Source organism: Ornithorhynchus anatinus, chromosome 3, assembly GCF_004115215.2.
Source record: "Ornithorhynchus anatinus isolate Pmale09 chromosome 3, mOrnAna1.pri.v4, whole genome shotgun sequence".
NCBI lineage: Eukaryota > Metazoa > Chordata > Mammalia > Monotremata > Ornithorhynchidae > Ornithorhynchus > Ornithorhynchus anatinus.
In genome coordinates this window covers 107,487,713-107,507,577 of record NC_041730.1, presented here as the reverse complement: position 1 = coordinate 107,507,577, position 19,865 = coordinate 107,487,713, and the positions used below count along the sequence as shown (strand labels likewise).

General features: G+C 39.3%; 1 protein-coding gene across 2 annotated transcripts in view; it reads left to right on the top strand.

Annotated features, from left to right (window-relative positions):
* PRKG1 (protein kinase cGMP-dependent 1) overlaps positions 1-19,134 on the top strand; it is a 1,170,280-nt gene extending 1,151,146 nt beyond the window's left edge. For both annotated transcript variants that reach the window (XM_029061208.2, XM_029061209.1), the window contains 6 exons: positions 2,390-2,531; positions 5,081-5,244; positions 10,194-10,316; positions 10,421-10,483; positions 15,022-15,088; positions 15,755-19,134. In XM_029061208.2, coding sequence (XP_028917041.1) covers positions 2,390-2,531; positions 5,081-5,244; positions 10,194-10,316; positions 10,421-10,483; positions 15,022-15,088; positions 15,755-15,853 — 658 coding nt within the window. In that variant the 3' untranslated portion in view covers positions 15,854-19,134. The remainder of the gene's footprint in view (positions 1-2,389; positions 2,532-5,080; positions 5,245-10,193; positions 10,317-10,420; positions 10,484-15,021; positions 15,089-15,754) is intronic.
* The last annotated feature ends 731 nt before the right edge of the window (positions 19,135-19,865 follow it).

Sequence of the window (19,865 nt, the reverse complement as noted above, 5' to 3'; positions counted from 1 at the left end):
GCCACTCATCTTCTATATGACCTTGGTCTAGTCACTTAATTCCTCATAGGGACATCTTCATTATCATTCTTTTTATTAAATGGTATTTGTTAGGTGTTTACTATATGCCAGGCACAGTAGGAAGCACTGATAAAGACAAGCTAATCAGGTTGGACACTATCCATGCCATATGTGAGACTCACGGTCTTAAGCCCCATTTTACAGATGAGGTAACTGAGGCACAGAGAAGTTAAGGGACTTGTCCAAGGTTACACAGCAGGCAAGTGGTGCAACTGAGATTAGAACTCATGTCCTCTGACTGCCTGATCCATGCTCTTTCCATTATGCCATGCTGCTTTTGTAATATGCATACACTTCAGCTTCTTACACCTTGATAGTTGAGGATTCACACAAAAACAAAAGAACGTTTCCCCAGATATTTCCAGGTAATTAAAGTCCAAGTATGTTTTTTGATGTGACTGTTCCAAAAAATGTGACAATGCAGATGTGCAGGTCACTTTTTAATTACTGGCCATTTCAAATTTGGTTAGGGATTAATCACTATTTCTTAATAGCAGTTATTTGATATTTGAAGCATCCTTCATTCTCAATAATCTATTGTCTCCAATAAAGTTTGATTCCATAATTGTAATAATAATAATGTTGGTATTTGTTAAGCGCTTACTATGTGCAGAGCACTGTTCTAAAAACTGGGGTAGATACAGGGTAATCAGGTTGGCCCACGCAGGGCTCACAATCTTAATCCCCATTTTACAGATGAGGTAACTGAGGCACAGAGAAGTGAAGTGACTTGCCCACAGTCACACAGCTGACAAGTGGCAGAGCTGGGATTCGAACCCATGACCTCTGACTCCTAAGTCCAGGCTCTTTCCACTGAGCCACGCTGCTTCTCATTGTAGATATGTTTATTATGTTTTAATATTTCAATTAAACTATGATTAATTATTTGCCCTGTAATACTGGTGTCTACTGCCCTCTAGCCAAAGAAAGGCAAAACTGCTTTAGCCTTAGCTATCAGAATGCATTTCGGCCTTTCATTGGTTTAATTGAAATGACACTGCTGTCAAAACATAATTATGATCTCAAGAAGATCCCTAGTGAATAAATTATTTGTTACCCAATTTTCTAAAATGGTAATAAAGCAAGAATGAAAATGTTTTATGCTAAATCTAAGATTGTCATTTCTGATTTTCATAGTAATTTGTCATTTTTGCCTCTTTCAAAATCAGCCTCTCACTCCCTAATATTATAGTTTATTTATGATCTCAGTAAATTATGAACCAAATTCATAAATTTATAAAAATAATACTTTACAATAAAAGCATGTTATTGAAGATGTTGGATTTATGCTTTTTGTTAAACTGTAATTGTTTTGGGTTTGGAGGGGTCCAATTCAATTAAATAATCAGGCATATGCCTTCAATTTCACAAATAAATACACACTTGCCTTTTCCAGATATACTCATTTGCTAACTGTTTCTGGTGTCCTGGATAAGTGTGAAATGAAATGTACTGGGTCAGAGATATTGCAATAATTTAATGAAGACAATGCTGATTTTACATACTCTATTATAGTTAAGTAAATAACTTATAGACTGCTTAGGTTGGAAACAATACCCAAATAGACTTTTCCCTATTAGATAGTATTAAGATAAAATATATGCAGATTAAACGCAATCCCTGTCCCACACCAGGCTCACAGTATAAGAGGTGGAAGAACAAGTACCTAACCAAGGGGACCAAGGCTCAGAGAAGTTAAGTGACCTGCCCAGTGTCACGCAGCCATTAAGTGGCAGAGTCAGGCCTCCTGACTTCCAGACATGTGCTCTTTTTACAGGCCTTCCTGCCTCTCCAGTTAGATTGATAAATTCAACTTGGATTCCCATATGTGTAAAACATTTAAATATTAAGAAAATGCTCAGTGAATTACTCCTTATTTTAAAATACATATTATAAATATATAGCAAATGTCAAAGAAATAGCCACTCATAGTTACCATTACCCATTTGTAAGGTGTGTCTGAAAACGTGAATACCCATCTGCATTAGACTCATCTTCAGTCTTCTCAAAAATTATAAACCACCTCTAACAAACTTCATAATAAGAACTGAAATACAATTCTACCACACCCCTCCTGTTTTCCTTAATGCCTTTATTCAGCCAGGAAGTAGATATATGAAAGTCTACAAATATAGGGAATAGAATTCTTGACAATTAAAACACATCATGCAAGGTAGATGTAACTTGCCCCCAAGGCCTTCATTACAGAACAAACCTTAATAAGCTGTTCTACTTGACTTGCATCAAGATTGTTTTTTAAGCCCCCTAGACTCCCTTAAGGAGCTGAATCATCTTTGTGCAGCTCATCAGTTCATCTTCTGTTTTCCAGAGGTTCATTTGAAGATTCTACAACTAGATTTTATACAGCGTGTGTGGTAGAAGCCTTTGCCTATCTGCATTCCAAAGGAATCATCTATAGGGACCTCAAGCCAGAAAACCTGATTCTAGATCATCGAGGTTATGCCAAACTGGTGAGTTAAGCTGAATGCGCGTTTTAAACCCTTAATTTATAAACCTCAATATGAACCAGTCTTAAAAAGCCAGATTCCCAAATCTAAGGCAAAAAACTTCTGTTTTAAAATCAGCTTATATAGACTCTCAATTCATCACTGCAATTTAAAATTAAGGTTTTACAGTCAATGATCAATTATTCAAAGAATAATTAAACAAATCCAAGCCAGAGAGCCATCTACAATCCCAGTGTAGCCCACTGCATCATTTAGCCCTATAAATGTTACCTCTCTCCACAGTGTTTGTACCAACACTTGTTGGATAAAAAAAATATTTAAGGCAGCATTAAAGTAGATGCTAAACTGAGCATGTGTGTTATTTAATAGTCAACTTCAGATACCCTCTCCCCATCTCTTTCAAATGTCACTTGTTTTATGTCACTTTATTTGTGATTTATGAATGTCTCATTCACAAAGTGGTGTGCCCTTAAAAACAGACTACCTGATCTGCTGCCAATTAAGTTTGGGCTAATCCACCCTTCCTTAATAAATCCACAGTCAGGTTCAGCTCCTCCAGCTTATTCCTCCCCCAGATTTCGTCTTGCAATTGTGTATTAATATTGCCTATTAATATTTAGTAAAATGAAGGGTAGAATTAAATTACATGGTTCACAATAGCACTTACATATCATTTAGGGCTTTATTAAAATCAATTGTCTCAGTGGCAAAGTCCATATAGAGAAGAAACAGTGGATTTTCTGAAGGTATAGAAGGTGGAAGGTGAAGGTGGTAGCAGCGTAGCTTAGGGGAAAGAGCATGGGCTTGGGAGTCAGAGGTCGTGGGTTCTAATTCCAACTCTGCCACTTGTCTGCTGTGTCACTTTGGGCAAGTCACTTCACTTCTCTGGGCCTCAGTTCCCTCATCTGTAAAATGGGGATTAAGATTGTGAGCCCTACATGGGTCAACCTGATTACCTTGTGTCTACCCCCGCGCTTGGTACATAGTAAGCGCTTAACAAATGCCATTATTATTATTATTATAAAATTATATTTTCATTAACTGAAATATCTTTTGGGAGCATTTCACTCTATAACTAACTGGCATGACTAACCAACAGCTCCTTCAAAAATGGCATTTATATGTTGCTCTTTTGAGAACTCTTGCATAGTGTGCATTTCAAAACCGAAAATAATTTATTCCAAGAACATCAGTGGGAATCACTTACATTACTTACTTAGAGGTATCATAGAATTTCCTTATTCTTCCTACTTGAACTTGCTACACTAAATGTCCCAAACTCACAGCACACGATTTCTGAAATAAAACATATTTACAACATTTATTTCTTCATTTTACAAGGATTAAAAATGTTGTAACAGTTGTAAATCACTAATTGAGGAGCAGCATGACCTAGTGAATAGAGCACAAGACTGGGAGTCAGAAGGACCTGGGTTCTAATCTTGACTCTGCTACTTGTTTGCTGTGTGACCTTGGACAAGTCACATAACTTCTCGTGCCTTAGTTATCTCGTCTGTAAAATGAGTATTAAGACTGTGTGCCCTATATGGAACAGGGACTGTGTTCAACCTGATTAACTTGTATCTACTCCAACACTTAATACAGTGCCTGGCACGTAGTAAGCACTTTCCAATAAGAAAATCAAAGCCATGATTATAATTTTATAGAGTTTTTGAGAAAAATTCCTCAAAACATTTCACAAACATTTGGGTCCCAATCCAAGACTGAGACCCTAAGAAGTTTAATAATCTTTGCAGTGAATTAAATAAATCAGTAATAGTTCTGAGAATAGAAACGAAGTCACCAAATACTGGCCCATAACTCCAAAGTTCACTCTAAGGAATATTTCCATCCTAATAATAGTATTATTGCTGTGAATGAATACATAAGAAAACTGGCAAATGCAGTAAAATGTATTAGTCTGGAAGATGGTAGAATTAGAGCAGAACAACAACAGAGTGGGATTTCAATACCTTTGTTCAGTGTGTGAAGAAAAAAAAGATAAGTACTCAGTAAAGTCAGCATCGAAAAAGGAATGAAAGGATAAAATTCTTATGCTCTGAGAATGGTAAGTGCTCAATAAATGCAATTGATTGACTGACTGATTCAGGAAAATAAAGCACTTTTGATTAGCAGCAAAGAGAAATGTGGCACTGTTCAGATTGCAGCCAGTTTCCCTCCAGTCTGCATTTTCCTCCTAATTGCTGTTCCAAAAGGAACTTTATTATTCTGAAAGTGTTCAAAGAATGTCTGCACTCTTCTGTGAAGCCTCATGGGGTTTACATGAAGAGTTTTATAATAATTAACTAACTGGAAAAGTTTTGGACTTCACCATTCTCTCATTTTTCTTCAAAGCCTTCATATTACATATTTTTCATTAAGGAAATATATCTGTAATATCAAGTACTGTGAATAATTTTGCATCATCCTCCACATTCCTCTATTCAAGATTCCCAAGGAGGAACATTTACTTCTGTTCTGGTAAAACTCTAAGAAATGCCCTTACATGCTACTGAATTACCTTTTATCTCTCTGCTGTTTTTTTTTCAAAGGTTGATTTTGGCTTTGCAAAGAAAATAGGATTTGGAAAGAAAACATGGACTTTTTGTGGGACTCCTGAATATGTAGCCCCGGAGATCATCCTGAATAAAGGTCATGATATTTCAGCAGACTACTGGTCACTGGGAATCTTAATGTATGAACTCCTGACTGGCAGGTATGAACATTGAAATAGGACCTACTGACAGAAATAGAAATCACTAAATATATTTATCTTTGTCCCTTTGACTTAGACACTTCCAGTATAGCATAGTCCCTCTATAATGTGAGTCACAGTTTCCTTTGGTTAACTAACCATACAGATTATCAATCCCAAATGTTCTAAGCAATGAAGAAATCAGGTAAGCAACTAAACTGAAACCAATAAGCTCTTTCTGTTCTTTCTTTTACATTTTCTTCGTTGAGGGATTTGTGTTTGTAGGAAAACTACAGCCAAATAATTGTATCCTCTCTATCTGGTAGCATAATACCAATAGGGAAGGCATTAATGAGGGTTAGGTTATGATGAATGTTGGTGTATCATTGTTTGAGTGCCCATCATAATTTTTAAACCTTGATGAAGAAATTCAGCATGCCCCAATTCCACTGTTAATTCTGATCATTATCGTTTGCCAAGCGGAAGCACTTGCATTGGAGGGTTTGAAGATAATACAAGACTGTGAGCTCTAGCCAACCTTAAATTTTATTCTAAAATCTCACTGTTGGAAGGGGATGACTTTTTTGGTGGAGGGGCCTTCACTGGAGAGTGACACAGAGGAAAGCAGGAAGTGTTAAATAGGTAGAAAAAGGACTGAAAGGGAACTCAGGTCAATTGCCTAACTGGCTTTTGTGACTGAAAAAGTCACAGAGTTACCTCTTTCAACTGCCAATCTTTCCAACCTGGTCCTCAGGGAAGAGCAATTTTCTTGGTCACAAAGGAAGTAGGAGTTTAGAGAATAGGTTACAGTTTGCTAGGAACAGATTTAATGTATGCAGAAGTGGAAACCCCTTATTTAGCCAGAAGCCTCAGGGCCTAGTGTTTCCACACAGGCCTGGAAGTCAGAGGAAATGGGTCTAATCCCAGCTCTGCCACTTATTTGCCATTTGATCTTGGGCAAGTCACTTAACTTCTCTGTGCCTCAGGTCTCTCATTTGCAAAATGAGGATTCAGTTCCTGTTCTGCCTCTTACTTAGACTTTGAGCCCATGTGGGACATGGTGGAACTTAAAAATCTCATATCTGTCCTAGCACTTTGTACAGTGCTTGACACACAGTAAGCACTTAACAAATATTATTATTACTACTGCTATTATTATTATGCTTCTTTGAAGTACTTTCTAGGCAAAACGAGCCATCATCTGTACTTTTAGCCACCAAGAAGAATCATTAGTACAGTAGTACTTTGAGGAGATGGACAGATTCCTTCAATAAGGGGGAAAAAAGATTAATAGTTTCAGTGGCATTTAATTCCATTCCTTTTTGATCTATAACTATGAAAGGACAGTTGCACAGCAGAGTATGCATGATGGAGAGGCCAGATATGCAACATTCTGGCCACAGTCCCATTTGGGAAAGGTTGTATATCTTCTACCTCAGGATATAACCTTACTTGAGGGTTCTGCCATGGAATTGTGGATGGAGTGGAATTAGCTTATGTGAATGGAGAGTTCATGACTCTAATGCACATGGACCACTGAATTTATGGATACTAATAGCAATAATGGTGGTCTTCATTCAGCACTTACTATGTACCAGGCACCGTTCTCAGTGCTGGGGTAGATACAAGATCATCTTATATTTTATGTATCCGGTAACTGAGGCAAAGAGAAGTTAGGTGACCTTCATAAAGCCACATACTGGGGAAGTAGTACTTAGTATTTATTATAGTAACTGTGCTATTTGTTAAGTGGTTTCTTTGTACCAGGCCCTGTACTAAGTGGTGGGGTAGATACAAGCTAATCAGGTCAGACACAGTCCCTCTCCCACTTGGGGCTCACAGTCTTAATCCCATTTTACAGATGAGGGAACTGAGACAAAGAGAAGTTAAGTGATTTGCACAAGATCACACAGAAGACATGTGACAGAACCCGGGACTAGAACACAGGACCTTCTGACTTCCAAGCCCATGCTCCTTCCACTAGGCCATGCTGAATTGGTACTAGAACTCAGGTCTCAAGACTCCCATTTCCATGCTTTTTCCACTAAGTGATGAGTTCTCCAAGGAACCGTCACAACACTTCCTCTATTTTTTATTACCTCTGACTGGAATGACCTCCCGATTATTGTGTATTGCTAAGTCTTGTGTGTCAATGATAAAGAGGTAGTGTTGGTATTTCTTAAGCGCTTACTATGTGCTGAGCACCGTTCTAAGCACTGGGGTAGACACAGGGTAATCGGGTTGTCCCACGTGAGGCTCACAGTCTTCATCCCCATTTTACAGATGAGGTAACTGAGGCACCGAAAAGTTAAGTGACTTGCCCAAAGTCACCCAGCTGACAAGTGGCCGAGCCGGGATTCGAACCCATGACCTCTGACTCCAAAGCCCGTGCTCTTTCCATTGAGCCACGCTGCTCCTCTATTTTGTCCCATGACCATAGATTGCATGCCTAACTCCAATCAGCCCTCCTTAATGCCTTAATAATAATAATAATGTTGGTATTTGTTAAGCGCTTACTATGTGCAGAGCACTGTTCTAAGCGCTGGGGGAGACACGGGGGAATCAGGTTGTCCCACATGGGGCTCACAGTCTTAATCCCCATTTTACACATGAGGTAACTGAGCCCAGAGAAGTGAAGTGACTTGCCCACAGTCACACAGCTGACAAGTGGCAGAGCTGGGATTCGAACTCATGACCTCTGACTCCAAAGCCCATGCTCTTTCCACCTTAATTAGGTCCCAAACCATTACCACTACTAAAACAAAAGAAACCAATAAAAAAATACCCCTCAAGCACATACCCTACTGAGTGGTGAATACTCTTTTCCTTTTCCCTCAACAAAAGTCCTATAAAAGCAATTGGTGGCTAAGGATAGTTATTGGTTGTTGGATCACCAGAGGGATCATGCCTGGTGAACTTTAATCTTGCAGAACATTAGCTCCTTATATGTAAGCATAGTAATCAATCAGTGGTATCTATTAAACACTTACTGTGTGCAGATCACTATAGTAAATGCATGAGAGAACATCGTCATAATAAATTGTATTTATTGAGTGCTTACTGTGGGCAGAGCACTGTACTAACCACTTGGAAGAATGCAATGTAATAAACCCGTTTCCTGCCCACAGTGAGCTAACAGTTTAGAGGGAGAGACAGACATTAAAATAAATAATTAATTGATGATGTATAAAGTTATTTACATAAGTGCTGTGAGGTTTAAAGTGGTACAGAGATTAAAAGCCCAAAGGTCACAGATCTAAGTGCACACAAAAGATGACACGAAAGAGAATGGGAGTCAGGGAAAAGAAGGCTTAATCAGGGAAGGCCTCCTTCTTGGTGGAGATGTGACCTTAATGAGGCTTTGAAGGTGGAGTGAGTGGTGGTTTGGTGTACATGCGGAGAGAAGCAGTTCCAGGCTAGAGAGAGTACGTCAGAAAGGTGTTGGTGGCAAGATCAGTCCACCAGATCAGGGCACAGTGAGTAAGCTGGCAATAGAGGAGTGAAGTGCATGGACTGGGCTGTAGTACATCACCGAGGTGAGGTAGGCAGAGGCAAGCTCATTAAATGCTTTACAGCAAATGTTTGGTGGGCAACCAATGAAGTTCTTGAGGCATGAGGAAATAGGGACTGAAGTTTCTTTAGAAAATGATCCATGCAGCAGAGTCAAGGAAGTATGGAATATAGTGGGAAAAGACAGGAGGCAAAGAGATCAAAAAGGATCCTTAATGAGTATTCAAGGTGAGGTAGGACTTGCACAAGTGACTTGCACTTGGATCAGCATGGTACCAGTTTGGATGGAGAGAAAAGGTCAGATGTTAACAATGCTGTGAAGGTGGAACCAGCAGGATTTGGTAACAGATTGAATATGTAGTTGAATGAGAAAGATGAGTCATGAACAATGCCAAGATTATGGTTTGTGAGACAGAGTATTATCTACAGTGATTGGAAAGACAAGGGGAGGATGGGGTTTGGGTGGGAAGATTAGGAGTTATTTTTTGGACATGTTTCATTTAAGGTGTCAGTGGGATATCCAGGTAGAGATGTCCTGAAGGTAGAAGGAAATGTGAGACTGCAAGGAAGGAGAGAAATCAGGGGCTGGAGATGTAGACTTGGGAATCATCTGCCTAGAGATGGTAGTTGAAGCCATGGTAGCAAATGAGTGGATGTAGATGGAGAATAGAAAGGGACCTAGAACTGAGCCTTGAAAGACCTCCTCTGTCAGAGAGTGAAAGTCAGAGGAGGAGCCTGAAATAGAGACTGAGAAGGAGCAGTCAGAAAAAAAGGAGCACTAAGAGAGGATAGTATCAGTGAAGCTAAGGTTGATTAAAGTTCTAAGGAGAAGGGTATGATCCCACAGTGTCTAAGGTAGCTGAGTAGACTACAAGGATTAGGATAGAGTATAGGGTGTCAGATTTGTTGAGAAGAAGGTCACTGGTTACCTTAGAGAGGGCTGTTTTTGTGGAGTGAAGGGGCAGAAACCAGATTGGAGAAGATCAAGAAGAGAATTGGAGGAGAGGAAGTAGAGATAGCAGGTGTTAACTACAATATAACAGAGTTGGTAGACGTGATCCCTGCCCACAAGAAACTCACAGGTTGGAGAAGGAAACAGACATTAAAATAAATTACAGGTAGGCAAAGTAGGATATAATTAGGAGATGTAAATAACTGTGGCGGTGGGGGGTGAGATGAATAGCAAAATGTTTCAGGTTTACAGACCCAAGTGCATAAGCGAATGTAGACTTTAAAATGTGCAATGTAGATGGGCTTCCCACATTACCTTCTCTCAGTAACACCATCTTTGAATATGAAGGAAAACAATAAACACAAAAATATGTAATATGCATAATACATTTTATTATATAATTATATAGCATATATGTTCAATGAATGCACCCTTTGCTGGGTTTTTTTTCACCAGCTATCAATCACTGTTTCTCTCTTTTTTATTTTTATTATCTCTATTTATAAAGCCCACCTTTCTCAGGCCCAGATCCCATGAAGACCTATAACATTATACTGAGAGGAATTGACATGATAGAATTTCCAAAGAAGATTGCAAAAAATGCTGCTAATTTAATCAAAAAACTATGCAGGTATGTGTTTTGCCCACTCAGTTTTCTTTATTGTCATTTGCAAAGAAGTGACATAGTAAAAAAAAAATTGTGGTGGTTTACTAATTTGATCATTCTGTTCACAGGGATAATCCATCAGAAAGATTAGGTAACTTGAAAAACGGCGTGAAAGACATCCAAAAGCACAAGTAAGTGCTCCTTACTCTACAATAAATAAAATAAATAAATACTATTGAATACAATAAGACCTACCCATAACATACATCAATATTCAATTCTTAAAAATATGCTTATTTCTTAAATGGAGTGATTTTCCTTTGGAGTATAAAGCAGGAGAACTTAAAGAGACTGGAATTTACTTGATTTGAGGCAGAGAGATGAATTAGATCATGTTTTGCAATCCTTCTAGTCCTGAGAGTCTCTGATTTGACCTGGGAGCAAGTAGAGAAACAGGGTGCCTTAGTGGAAAGGGCACGGCCTTGGGAGTCAGAGGTCGTGAGTTCTAATCCCGACTCCGCCACTTGTCTGTTGTGTGACCTTGGACAAGTCACTTAACTTCTCTGGGCCTCAGTTACCTCATCTGTAAAAATGGGGATTAAAAAATATGAGCCCTACGTGGTACAATCTGATTACCCTGTACCTACCCCAGTGCTTAGAACAGTGCTCTGCACATAGTAAGCTCTGAACAAATACTGTAATTTTTATTATTTATTATTATTACCATTTGCTTTCAGATTGGGCAGTTGGATAATCTTAGTTTCCAGCTAGAATTTTTCCCTGTAGAAGGCTGGGTTGAGAAAAAGGTATTTGTTTGAATGTTCTCACCCTCAAGGCAATCAGTGAATGAATGGTATTTATTTAGCACTTGCTATGTACAGAGTACTGTAATAAACACTTGAAAGAGTGCAATATAACAAAGTTGGTAAACATGTTTCCTCACCACGGTGTGATTAATAATAATGATAATAATAATGTTGTCATTTGTTAAGTGCTTACTATGTGCAGAGCACTGTTCTAAGCACTGGGGTAGATAAAGGATAATCAGGTTGTCCCACATGAGGCTCACAGTTAATCCCCATTTTACAGATGAGGTAACTGAGGCACCAAGAAGTTAAGTGACTTTCCCACAGTCACATAGCTGACAAGTGGCAGAGCCAGGATTCGAACCCATGATCTCTGACTCCCAAGCCTGGGCTCTTTCCACTGAGCCAAGAGGGGGCCACAGAATCTCTCCTTCCTGAGAAGCTTCTTCATAAGTGGTTTCGTTTGAAGGCCATGGGATACTTGATATGATTATGAGTGTTTCAAATGTTGTTCAAGATGGAAGAGTGAAGTAGAAACAAATTTGTTGATTATATTGATTTCCTAAAATATATACATGCATACATGTGAGAAGCAGCATGGCCTACTTGAAAGCCCAAGGGCATGGGAGTCTGAGGAACTGAGTTTTAAACCCAGTGCCCCCATTTGTCTTCTATGTGACCTTAGGCAAGTTACTTAACTTCTCTGTTACCACATCTGTAAAATGGAGATTAAGACTGTGAGCTCCACATGGGATACTGACTGTGTCCAACCGGATTAACTAGTATCTACCCCAGCATTTAGCATTGTTCCTGGCACATAGTAAATGCTTAACAAATACTGTTTAAAAAAACAAAGATAAAGAAACACTCACCCCTAGCAATGATTTTCATGCCCTTCTTTGACAGGCTTCTGAGCTCCCTGGAGACAATGATTGATTCGTTTCAATTCTACAATTAGATCCCCTGCTAAGGCCGAGTAAAGGAGGTTGAGGGAAGGGGATCTACCAATTTGCTTAGGGTCCAAATCTTCCTGGAGCAAGTGGGTTTTTGGAAAGGGTTTTTATGGTAGAACAATTCATTTTGACTTGGGTCTTCATGGGGCAGATATATCATTATATAGCATGAGATCTCCCATGTAGCATTATACCTACCATTGTTTAATGAAGCCCCCATAAACAGAGACCACCCAGTCCAGGTCCAGTGAATTTACAGCCCAAAACACTAGTCCTGCTTTAGAGCCCAGGAGCCCAATGTCAACTGACTCACTCTATTATGACACCATACAACTAAGGTGGGGAGGATACCAACAGATCACCTCATCCAATTCCCTGCCTTCAAATTATTCTGGATAGATGGGTCCTGATTTAATTTCTTACAGCCTCCACTGATGAAGTTAAATTTATCTTACTTTTTTTTTAACCTGTTTCTTCTTGTTTCATTTTCACTGTGCCTAGAGAACTGAACAGCTTCTTCCTCATAAAATCTTGCATAGACTTTGAAGACAGTTATTTCATCTATCAATAGTATTTTCTGACAACATATTGTGTGCACTTTGATATCTCAGCTTCACAACATTTATGGAGATATCCTGATACTCTACTATTTCTCCTATCTGTATTCTATTTTAATGTCCATCTCCACCTCTAGACCACAAGCTCCTTTAATACTTTTTTATTATTATTACCATCATTATTATCACATTTGATAAGTGCTTTTAAGTGCTGACACTGGGTCATGCACTGTACTGAGCAGTGGGGTATGTACAAATTCAACCCCCATATTCAGTCCATCACTAAACCCTGTCAGTTCCACCTTCACAACATCGCTAAAATCTGCCCTTTCCTCTCCATCCAAACTGTTACCGTGTGAATCCTACCTCACCTTAATTACTGCATCAGCCTCCTTGCTGACCTCCCTGTCTCCTACCTCTCCCCACTCCAGTCCGTACTTCACTCCTCTGCCCAGATCATTTTTCTACAAAAGTATTCAGAACATGTTTCCCCATTCCTCAAGAAACTCCAGTGATTGCCCATCCACCTCCACATCAAAGAAAAATTCCTCACCATGGACTTTAAAGCACTCAATCATGTTGCCCCCTCCAACCTCACCTCACTACTTTCCTGCTACAACCCAGCCTGCACACTTCACTCCTCTAATGCTAACCTTCTCACCATGCTTCTATCTCATCAGTCTCACAGCCAACCCCTTACCCACCTCCTGCCAATGGCCTGGAATGCCCTCCCTCCTCAAATCAGATGGACAATTACTGTCCCTGCTCTTCAAAGCCTTTTTGAAGGCACATCTCCACCAAGAGGCCTTCTCTGACTAAGCCCTCCTTTCCTCTTCTCCCACTCCTTTTGCATCACCCTGATTTGCTCCCTTTATTCTTCCCCACTCCCAGGCCCATAGCACTTACGTAAATATCTGTAATTCATTTATTTATATTAATGTTTGTCTCCCCTTCTAGACGGTAAACTCATTGTGGGCAGGGAATGTATACGTTTAGTGTTATACTGTACTCTTCCAAGATCTCAGTACAGTGTTTGGCACACAGTAAGTGTTCAATAAATACAACTGAATGAACAAATGGATGGATAGATGGTTGGTTGGATGGATGAATGAAGGTTGGACACAGTCTCTCTCCCACGTGGGGCTCACATTCTGGGGTTATGTCTACCTAGTCTGTTGCATTGTACTTTCCCAGGCCTTTAAAACAGTTTGCTGCACACAGTAAGTGTTGAATAAATACCATTAATTCGATTGCCTGATCGATTGCATGGTACTCAACTAAGCACTTGGGAGAGTACAATAGAAGTAGAAGATGCAATAATCATCTCTTACCTTATCTTCACCAGGCAAAGCACTTCATTTGGCTTCTACTTTTCCTTAAGGAACCTATTCCACTATTTCTATACTTCTTTTAAAGTCCACTGACTGATACCGGACACAGTAGCAAGGGTCTGACCAGTGCAGTTTACTGATGATTGATTACTTCCTGACCTCTGCATGTCATGCTCCCCTGGATGCATTTTGGAACTTGTTGACAGTTCTACATTTCTGAATCATTTTCAGCTTCTGGTCTCATACAATTCTGGAGTCTTTTTCTGTTGCATTTGTGTCTGTTCCATTTTCCTCATTCTATGCTTGGCTTGTTTTTTTTTTAGTTCCTAAATGCACAACCTGACACACTGCCCTAGTGAATTTCATTTTATTTTTTTAGGACCATTTTTTCAACCTATTTAAATCACTTTTCCAATTTGTTTGAGGATATAATAATAATGTTGGTATTTGTTAAGCACTTACTATGTGCAGAGCACTGTTCTAAGCGCTGGGTAGACACAGGGGAATCAGGTTGTCCCACGTGGGGCTCACAGTCTTAATCCCCATTTTACAGATGAGGTAACTGAGGCACAGAGAAGTTAAGTGACTTGCCCACAGTCACACAGCTGACAAGTGGCAGAGTCGGTATTCGAACCCATGACCTCTGACTCCAAAGCCCGTGCTCTTTCCACTGAGCCAATTCTACCTATTTGGCACGACCCTATATTATGTTTGCCCCATGCAGACTTGTATAAAAATGATCTATTCATTTATTTATGTCATTGATAAAAGTAAAATACACACCAAAACACCCTGTGATTCTAGTGCATAGTATTCCAAATCTTGGGAGTTAATGTCCTCTTGAGATTATGCCCTAATTTTAATTGAAATAACCTTTATAATACTTTAAACCATACATTTCAACTGGATTTGGAAATTTTTGCTCTGAAGCATTTATGCAAGAAAAAGTCTATTAAAATATAAGGAATGAAAATATATGTTCAGTAAACTGTGCTTGTCATTTGTGTCATTCTGCAAGTGCTATAACGAGACATTTTTGGTAAAGATAATCTTCCCTGAATGTTAACATTTCCTCTTTTTAGATGGTTTGAAGGCTTCAACTGGGAAGGCTTGAGAAAAGGCACCCTGACACCTCCAATAATACCCAGTGTAAGTGGACTTTCCAGTATGGAATCATGTCATACAAGTTACTGGGTTTATGACTTCAGTTTTATGTCTGAGGATCTTTAATAAAATCTGAGTCTCAACAAAATTTGAATTGTTACTCTTCCTGGTCAAAAGGTCCCTTGACTTTGAAATGTAATTCAAACGTTTGCTTCTGAACAAAATGTGTCTGCAGCTTTAATGCTTTAATACCTAGAACACTGAAAGCATCATCCGCTTCCAAGGGGATATATATGATAGACCACTAGATGTTAACTGTAAGAAAATGAATGAGGTAAGAAACTATGGTCAGGAAGCTGTAACCAGCATCAGTGAAATTTCCTAAAATCAACTTGCTAGAGGTCCTCCTCAAATGACCCATATTGCTAATATTTGCCATCTGAGGGAGTACTTTCTGACCTGGAAAACAAAGGTAGGACAAGTGCCCACTTCTTTTTGTCCTTAGCTTTTCTTTTTGTCCTCTAGTTCCCACCAGCTGATAGTGCACAGTACCCAATCTTTCCTTATCAAATTCCATTGCAAATCTTGTTCCTTGAGTTTTGTGAATAAAGTGAAAGACAGATGCTCCCAGACCAAAATGTTGCCCTTTTTAAGAGTCCAGCAGAAGGCCTGTGGCTAACAGTGAGTCATGTAGCTCTCTTTATTTGCCAGGTTGCATCTCCTACAGACACAAGCAATTTTGACAGTTTCCCTGAGGACAACGACGAACCACCACCTGACGACAACTCGGGCTGGGATATAGACTTTTAATGTATTTCTCTTACCTGCTTCTGCCTTGCTGAAGACAGCTTTATGGAGACAGAGCTGCCAGCAAACCTGAAGGAATTGGGAAGGATTAGTACTCGGGGTCACCATGATGCCTTGATTGATGCTGCTCCAGTAACTACAGTGGCATTAGGACTTATTGCTTAGATGACTCTAGTGCTCTTTACATGTTTTATGTTTGAACTTAAAATAGCAGTTGGCATGGTGGTCCTGAAACAAAGCCTTTTCACCAGTAAAGAAATATGTTTTCTATCACTGCAATGACCTTGCTCTGCTCTAATTTTAATTTGAAAGATTAACTAGTGTAAGAAACACTTATGGTAAATCCAGTATAGCAGTTTGTACGCTGCAGGTAGAATTACCAGTAGGATCAAATAATAACGTATTGGGTACCGTAGTTTTCTATGGTACAGAAACCGGGCTACTCCCACTCTTCAAAGTGAGTGTGCAGGGTCTTTTACTTCAGGCCAGTGTATATATCAAAGAGGACCACAACACTTTTGGTCAGAGCTCATTTCAAACCAGTGCTAGAAGTGATATTATTTTTTCCAGCAGTGTTCATGACGAGACTGAATGTTTCCTTTTATTTCTGGCAGATTTTTAAAACTAAAATGATAAAAGCACAACTGCTGAGAACTGTCCTGGCAGGCATGTATCCGTTCTTTCAGAGGACTGAAAATGCAGTGCATGTCTGTTTGTTCGTTTGTTTGGGTTTTTTTTTTCCCTTTTGGTACAAATATGTGATTGGATGAAAATAGCTACTCATAAAACCATTTCACTATTAAAATTACATCACGCTTAAAGAATGGTCCTGGAAATAGATTAATAGCAGCTAGTCGGTTTTGTTTATTACCAATAAACCCTCAAACTGAGGCATAAAGTGATTTTCATTTTTTCTGGTCCCTAGGGGGAATGAAAGAAGACCCATTAAAAAACTCTATAGGTGCTATGAATATCTTTCATTGTAAACGTCAGTGTTTGACCAGTCAACTCAATTTTCAACCATTTCATGAGTATGTAGCCAGAAAAGAAATAGTTTCCACTGAGCCTATTAAACCAAACCTTTGTAAGAAATTACTTTTCCTTCCCACAAGCTTGTAGTCTAGGGGGATTCAAATAGGCCTTTGGAGCTTCTCTTTCATCAAATTCCATACCTTGATGTCCTGGACTGAACAGCAAGCTCCCTTTAAAGATGAAGGCATTCTCCAGTATAAGGACTGAAAAAATGCAGCTATCCCAAAGCATAGGATGGAATAGGCACCTGGCCTACCATCTAAAATGGTCTGAGTCCATGACCATCAGGAGAGGGACAGGGGAAGAAGGCATGGGATGATTTGATCCAATATATTCACCTTAGGTCATCATAAATTATAACTGACCAATCTAGACCTGTCATCTCTAAACCTACCAACAAGGAAAGACTGGGGCAAAAGTTTTAAAACCAGACTTTGTTTTTCACAGGTCAAAAGATATTTCAGTTGAATCCTTGGCTAATTAACATGAACCATTTTTATTCAAAATTGTTCTCAGGCACAGCATAGAAAGAGTCCTTTTGTATGCCTCTTGTTTGAGATACAGTGTTACACACTTATGAAGTGGTATATATATTCTGAATCCAGTATTATAGGAAGGAAAGTCCACTTGGGGAAAACCTACTTTATGGAAGGCATTCAGCTAAGTATTTGGATATACTGTATAAACTGTATACCCATCAAAAATAAAATGTAGCAATGTATTGTAGAACCTCTGTTGCATATTCAGGTCACAACCATGATTACAGATTATATGGAGAACGATAACATTAAAATAAGCTGTGGTATGTCACAAACAGTGGAATAATTGGTTGTGTTGCAGACTGCTTTCAAATTGTAATGGCATATTTTTCTCAAGACATCATGGTCTCATGAAAGGTAGAGGTAGAAAAGACAAATGAGCTTATTTAAATGTAATAGAAACATCTTTGACCTTCTTATTCAAACTGAAGGTACATACTTTGAGGGTGTAAAATCTGGAAATATGTTTAAGGGTTTTTTGTCTCCTTCCAGTGTCTAGATTGGCCTGAACTCCATGGATGGAGTTCAAGATCTCCACTCAACCACTACCCATGAGATAACTTGCCTAATGTAGTAGATTTGAATGGTCCGGATCATACAAAGCCTTCTAAAGTCAACAATTCTGGACACTGATTCAATTTTCTGAGATTTCTCTATTTCCTATATACCTGACAATGTTATCTGCATTGTAAACTTAACAGATGGGATAAAAACAAAAATAAAGCATGCCAGTTTGCTGGAGAGAAAAAAAACACCATTAGCATTAAAGGTTTTTACTAAGTTTAAATAAGATGATCTTCTCCCAGTCAAATTCACTCCTCATTAGTAAATTGCAGGTTATTGATGGAAACCTAGACAGTACCCAGGTGTCCCGAGTTATTGTAGCTATTGACTAAAGGGGAAGCACCAAAATGTTATTTTCTAGCCCTTTCTATGATTTTCACTGGGCAAATATCCCAGGGCAGGCCCAAGGGAGCTAAGAAGTGCCCTTGATGAAAGGAAAAGTACCCACCAAGTGACTAGGGCTCTCAAAACCCAAAACAGCTTTGAGGTTCTCTGGGACTACTCCAAGTGATTCCATTGGGTCTAGAACACGTAGGGAACCTGCTGCTGCCTTAATTGGTTGGACGACGAGGAACCTGCTTCAAGCTGGACTTTCCCTGGTAGGCTCTGATCAGTTCTCAGCCACATCTTCAGGATCGCCAAAGGACCTTGGGGAAGCCTTGTTTCCTCCAACCTTTGTGGAGTCATTGGTAAAGCCCCCAGACCCAATTCTCCCCCCATCCCAACCAGAGAGGAGTTCTGGACTAAGAGGGACTGACCCTACTTAGTGTGGCAGTCTCTACCCTCATGACATGATATTGGTGTCATGACACGGCCAGCAGCTTAATCTTGGTGATGACTAGGATAATGGCCACCCAGAGGTAGCTACAATTTAGCTGATAGGTGTGGGGCCTCAGCTTCTGTGTAATGGCTATTGGAAAATGGTACATTTACAAATGAGGAATGACTTAGGTCCTGGGAGCATTGGACTTGTTAAGCTTAAGATTTTATGTACATTTGTTAGAATTTGAAATAAAATGATTGCCTGAGAAAGGGCATCTTGATCTACTACCAAGCCATCTTCATTTTGCAGCATTCACTGCAGAAGCAGTGTGGCTTAGTGGAAAGAGCATGGTCCAGGGACTTAGAGAACCTGGCTCTAATCTCAGCTTTGCCATTTGTTTGCTATGTGACCTTAGGCAAATCACTTAACTTCTCTGTGCCTCAGTTACCTCATCTGTAAAATGGGAATTAAATCCTCTTCCCTCCAATTTAGACTGTGAGTTTCAGGTGGGACAAGGACTGTGTCCAACTAGATTATCCTGCATCTACCCCACACTTGGTAAAGTACCTGGAACATAGTAAGCATTTAACAAGTACCATTAAAAAAAAAAAGGTGTTTCAGTTGACTTCGCTTTGACAGACCTCCTAAGATTTTCACTGAGGTGAGCTGGAACAAAATAATTGATCCAAGGTAGCTGGGAATTATTTTTGTGATTTATTATTGCATCTTTTTTTTCCATTTCACATGTGGTATTGCATTATGGCTTCTGAAGCAATCAGTGAAAAAGAATAAGAACGTCTACCAGGAACTACTAGTAGAGAACAAATGTAACATCTACATCATTTTAAACATTTTAAGCATGTAATCTAAGGATTTAAATATCATCTGAATGCAGATACTAGACACTAGGGCTAAACAATCATGGTCATCTTCATAAAGTACATATCCCCTATCAGTTTCGCATTTTTTCATGGCCTCTGTTTTTGAACCGTGGGTAAATATGTTGCTAATCAGCAGAGGAAGTGGAAATTGCTTAATATGTTACCTGACTTTCCTGTTCGGCATCAGAATCTGAGACACAAGGGTTTTCCAGCGTAGAGTTTCCCCATTCACAGTA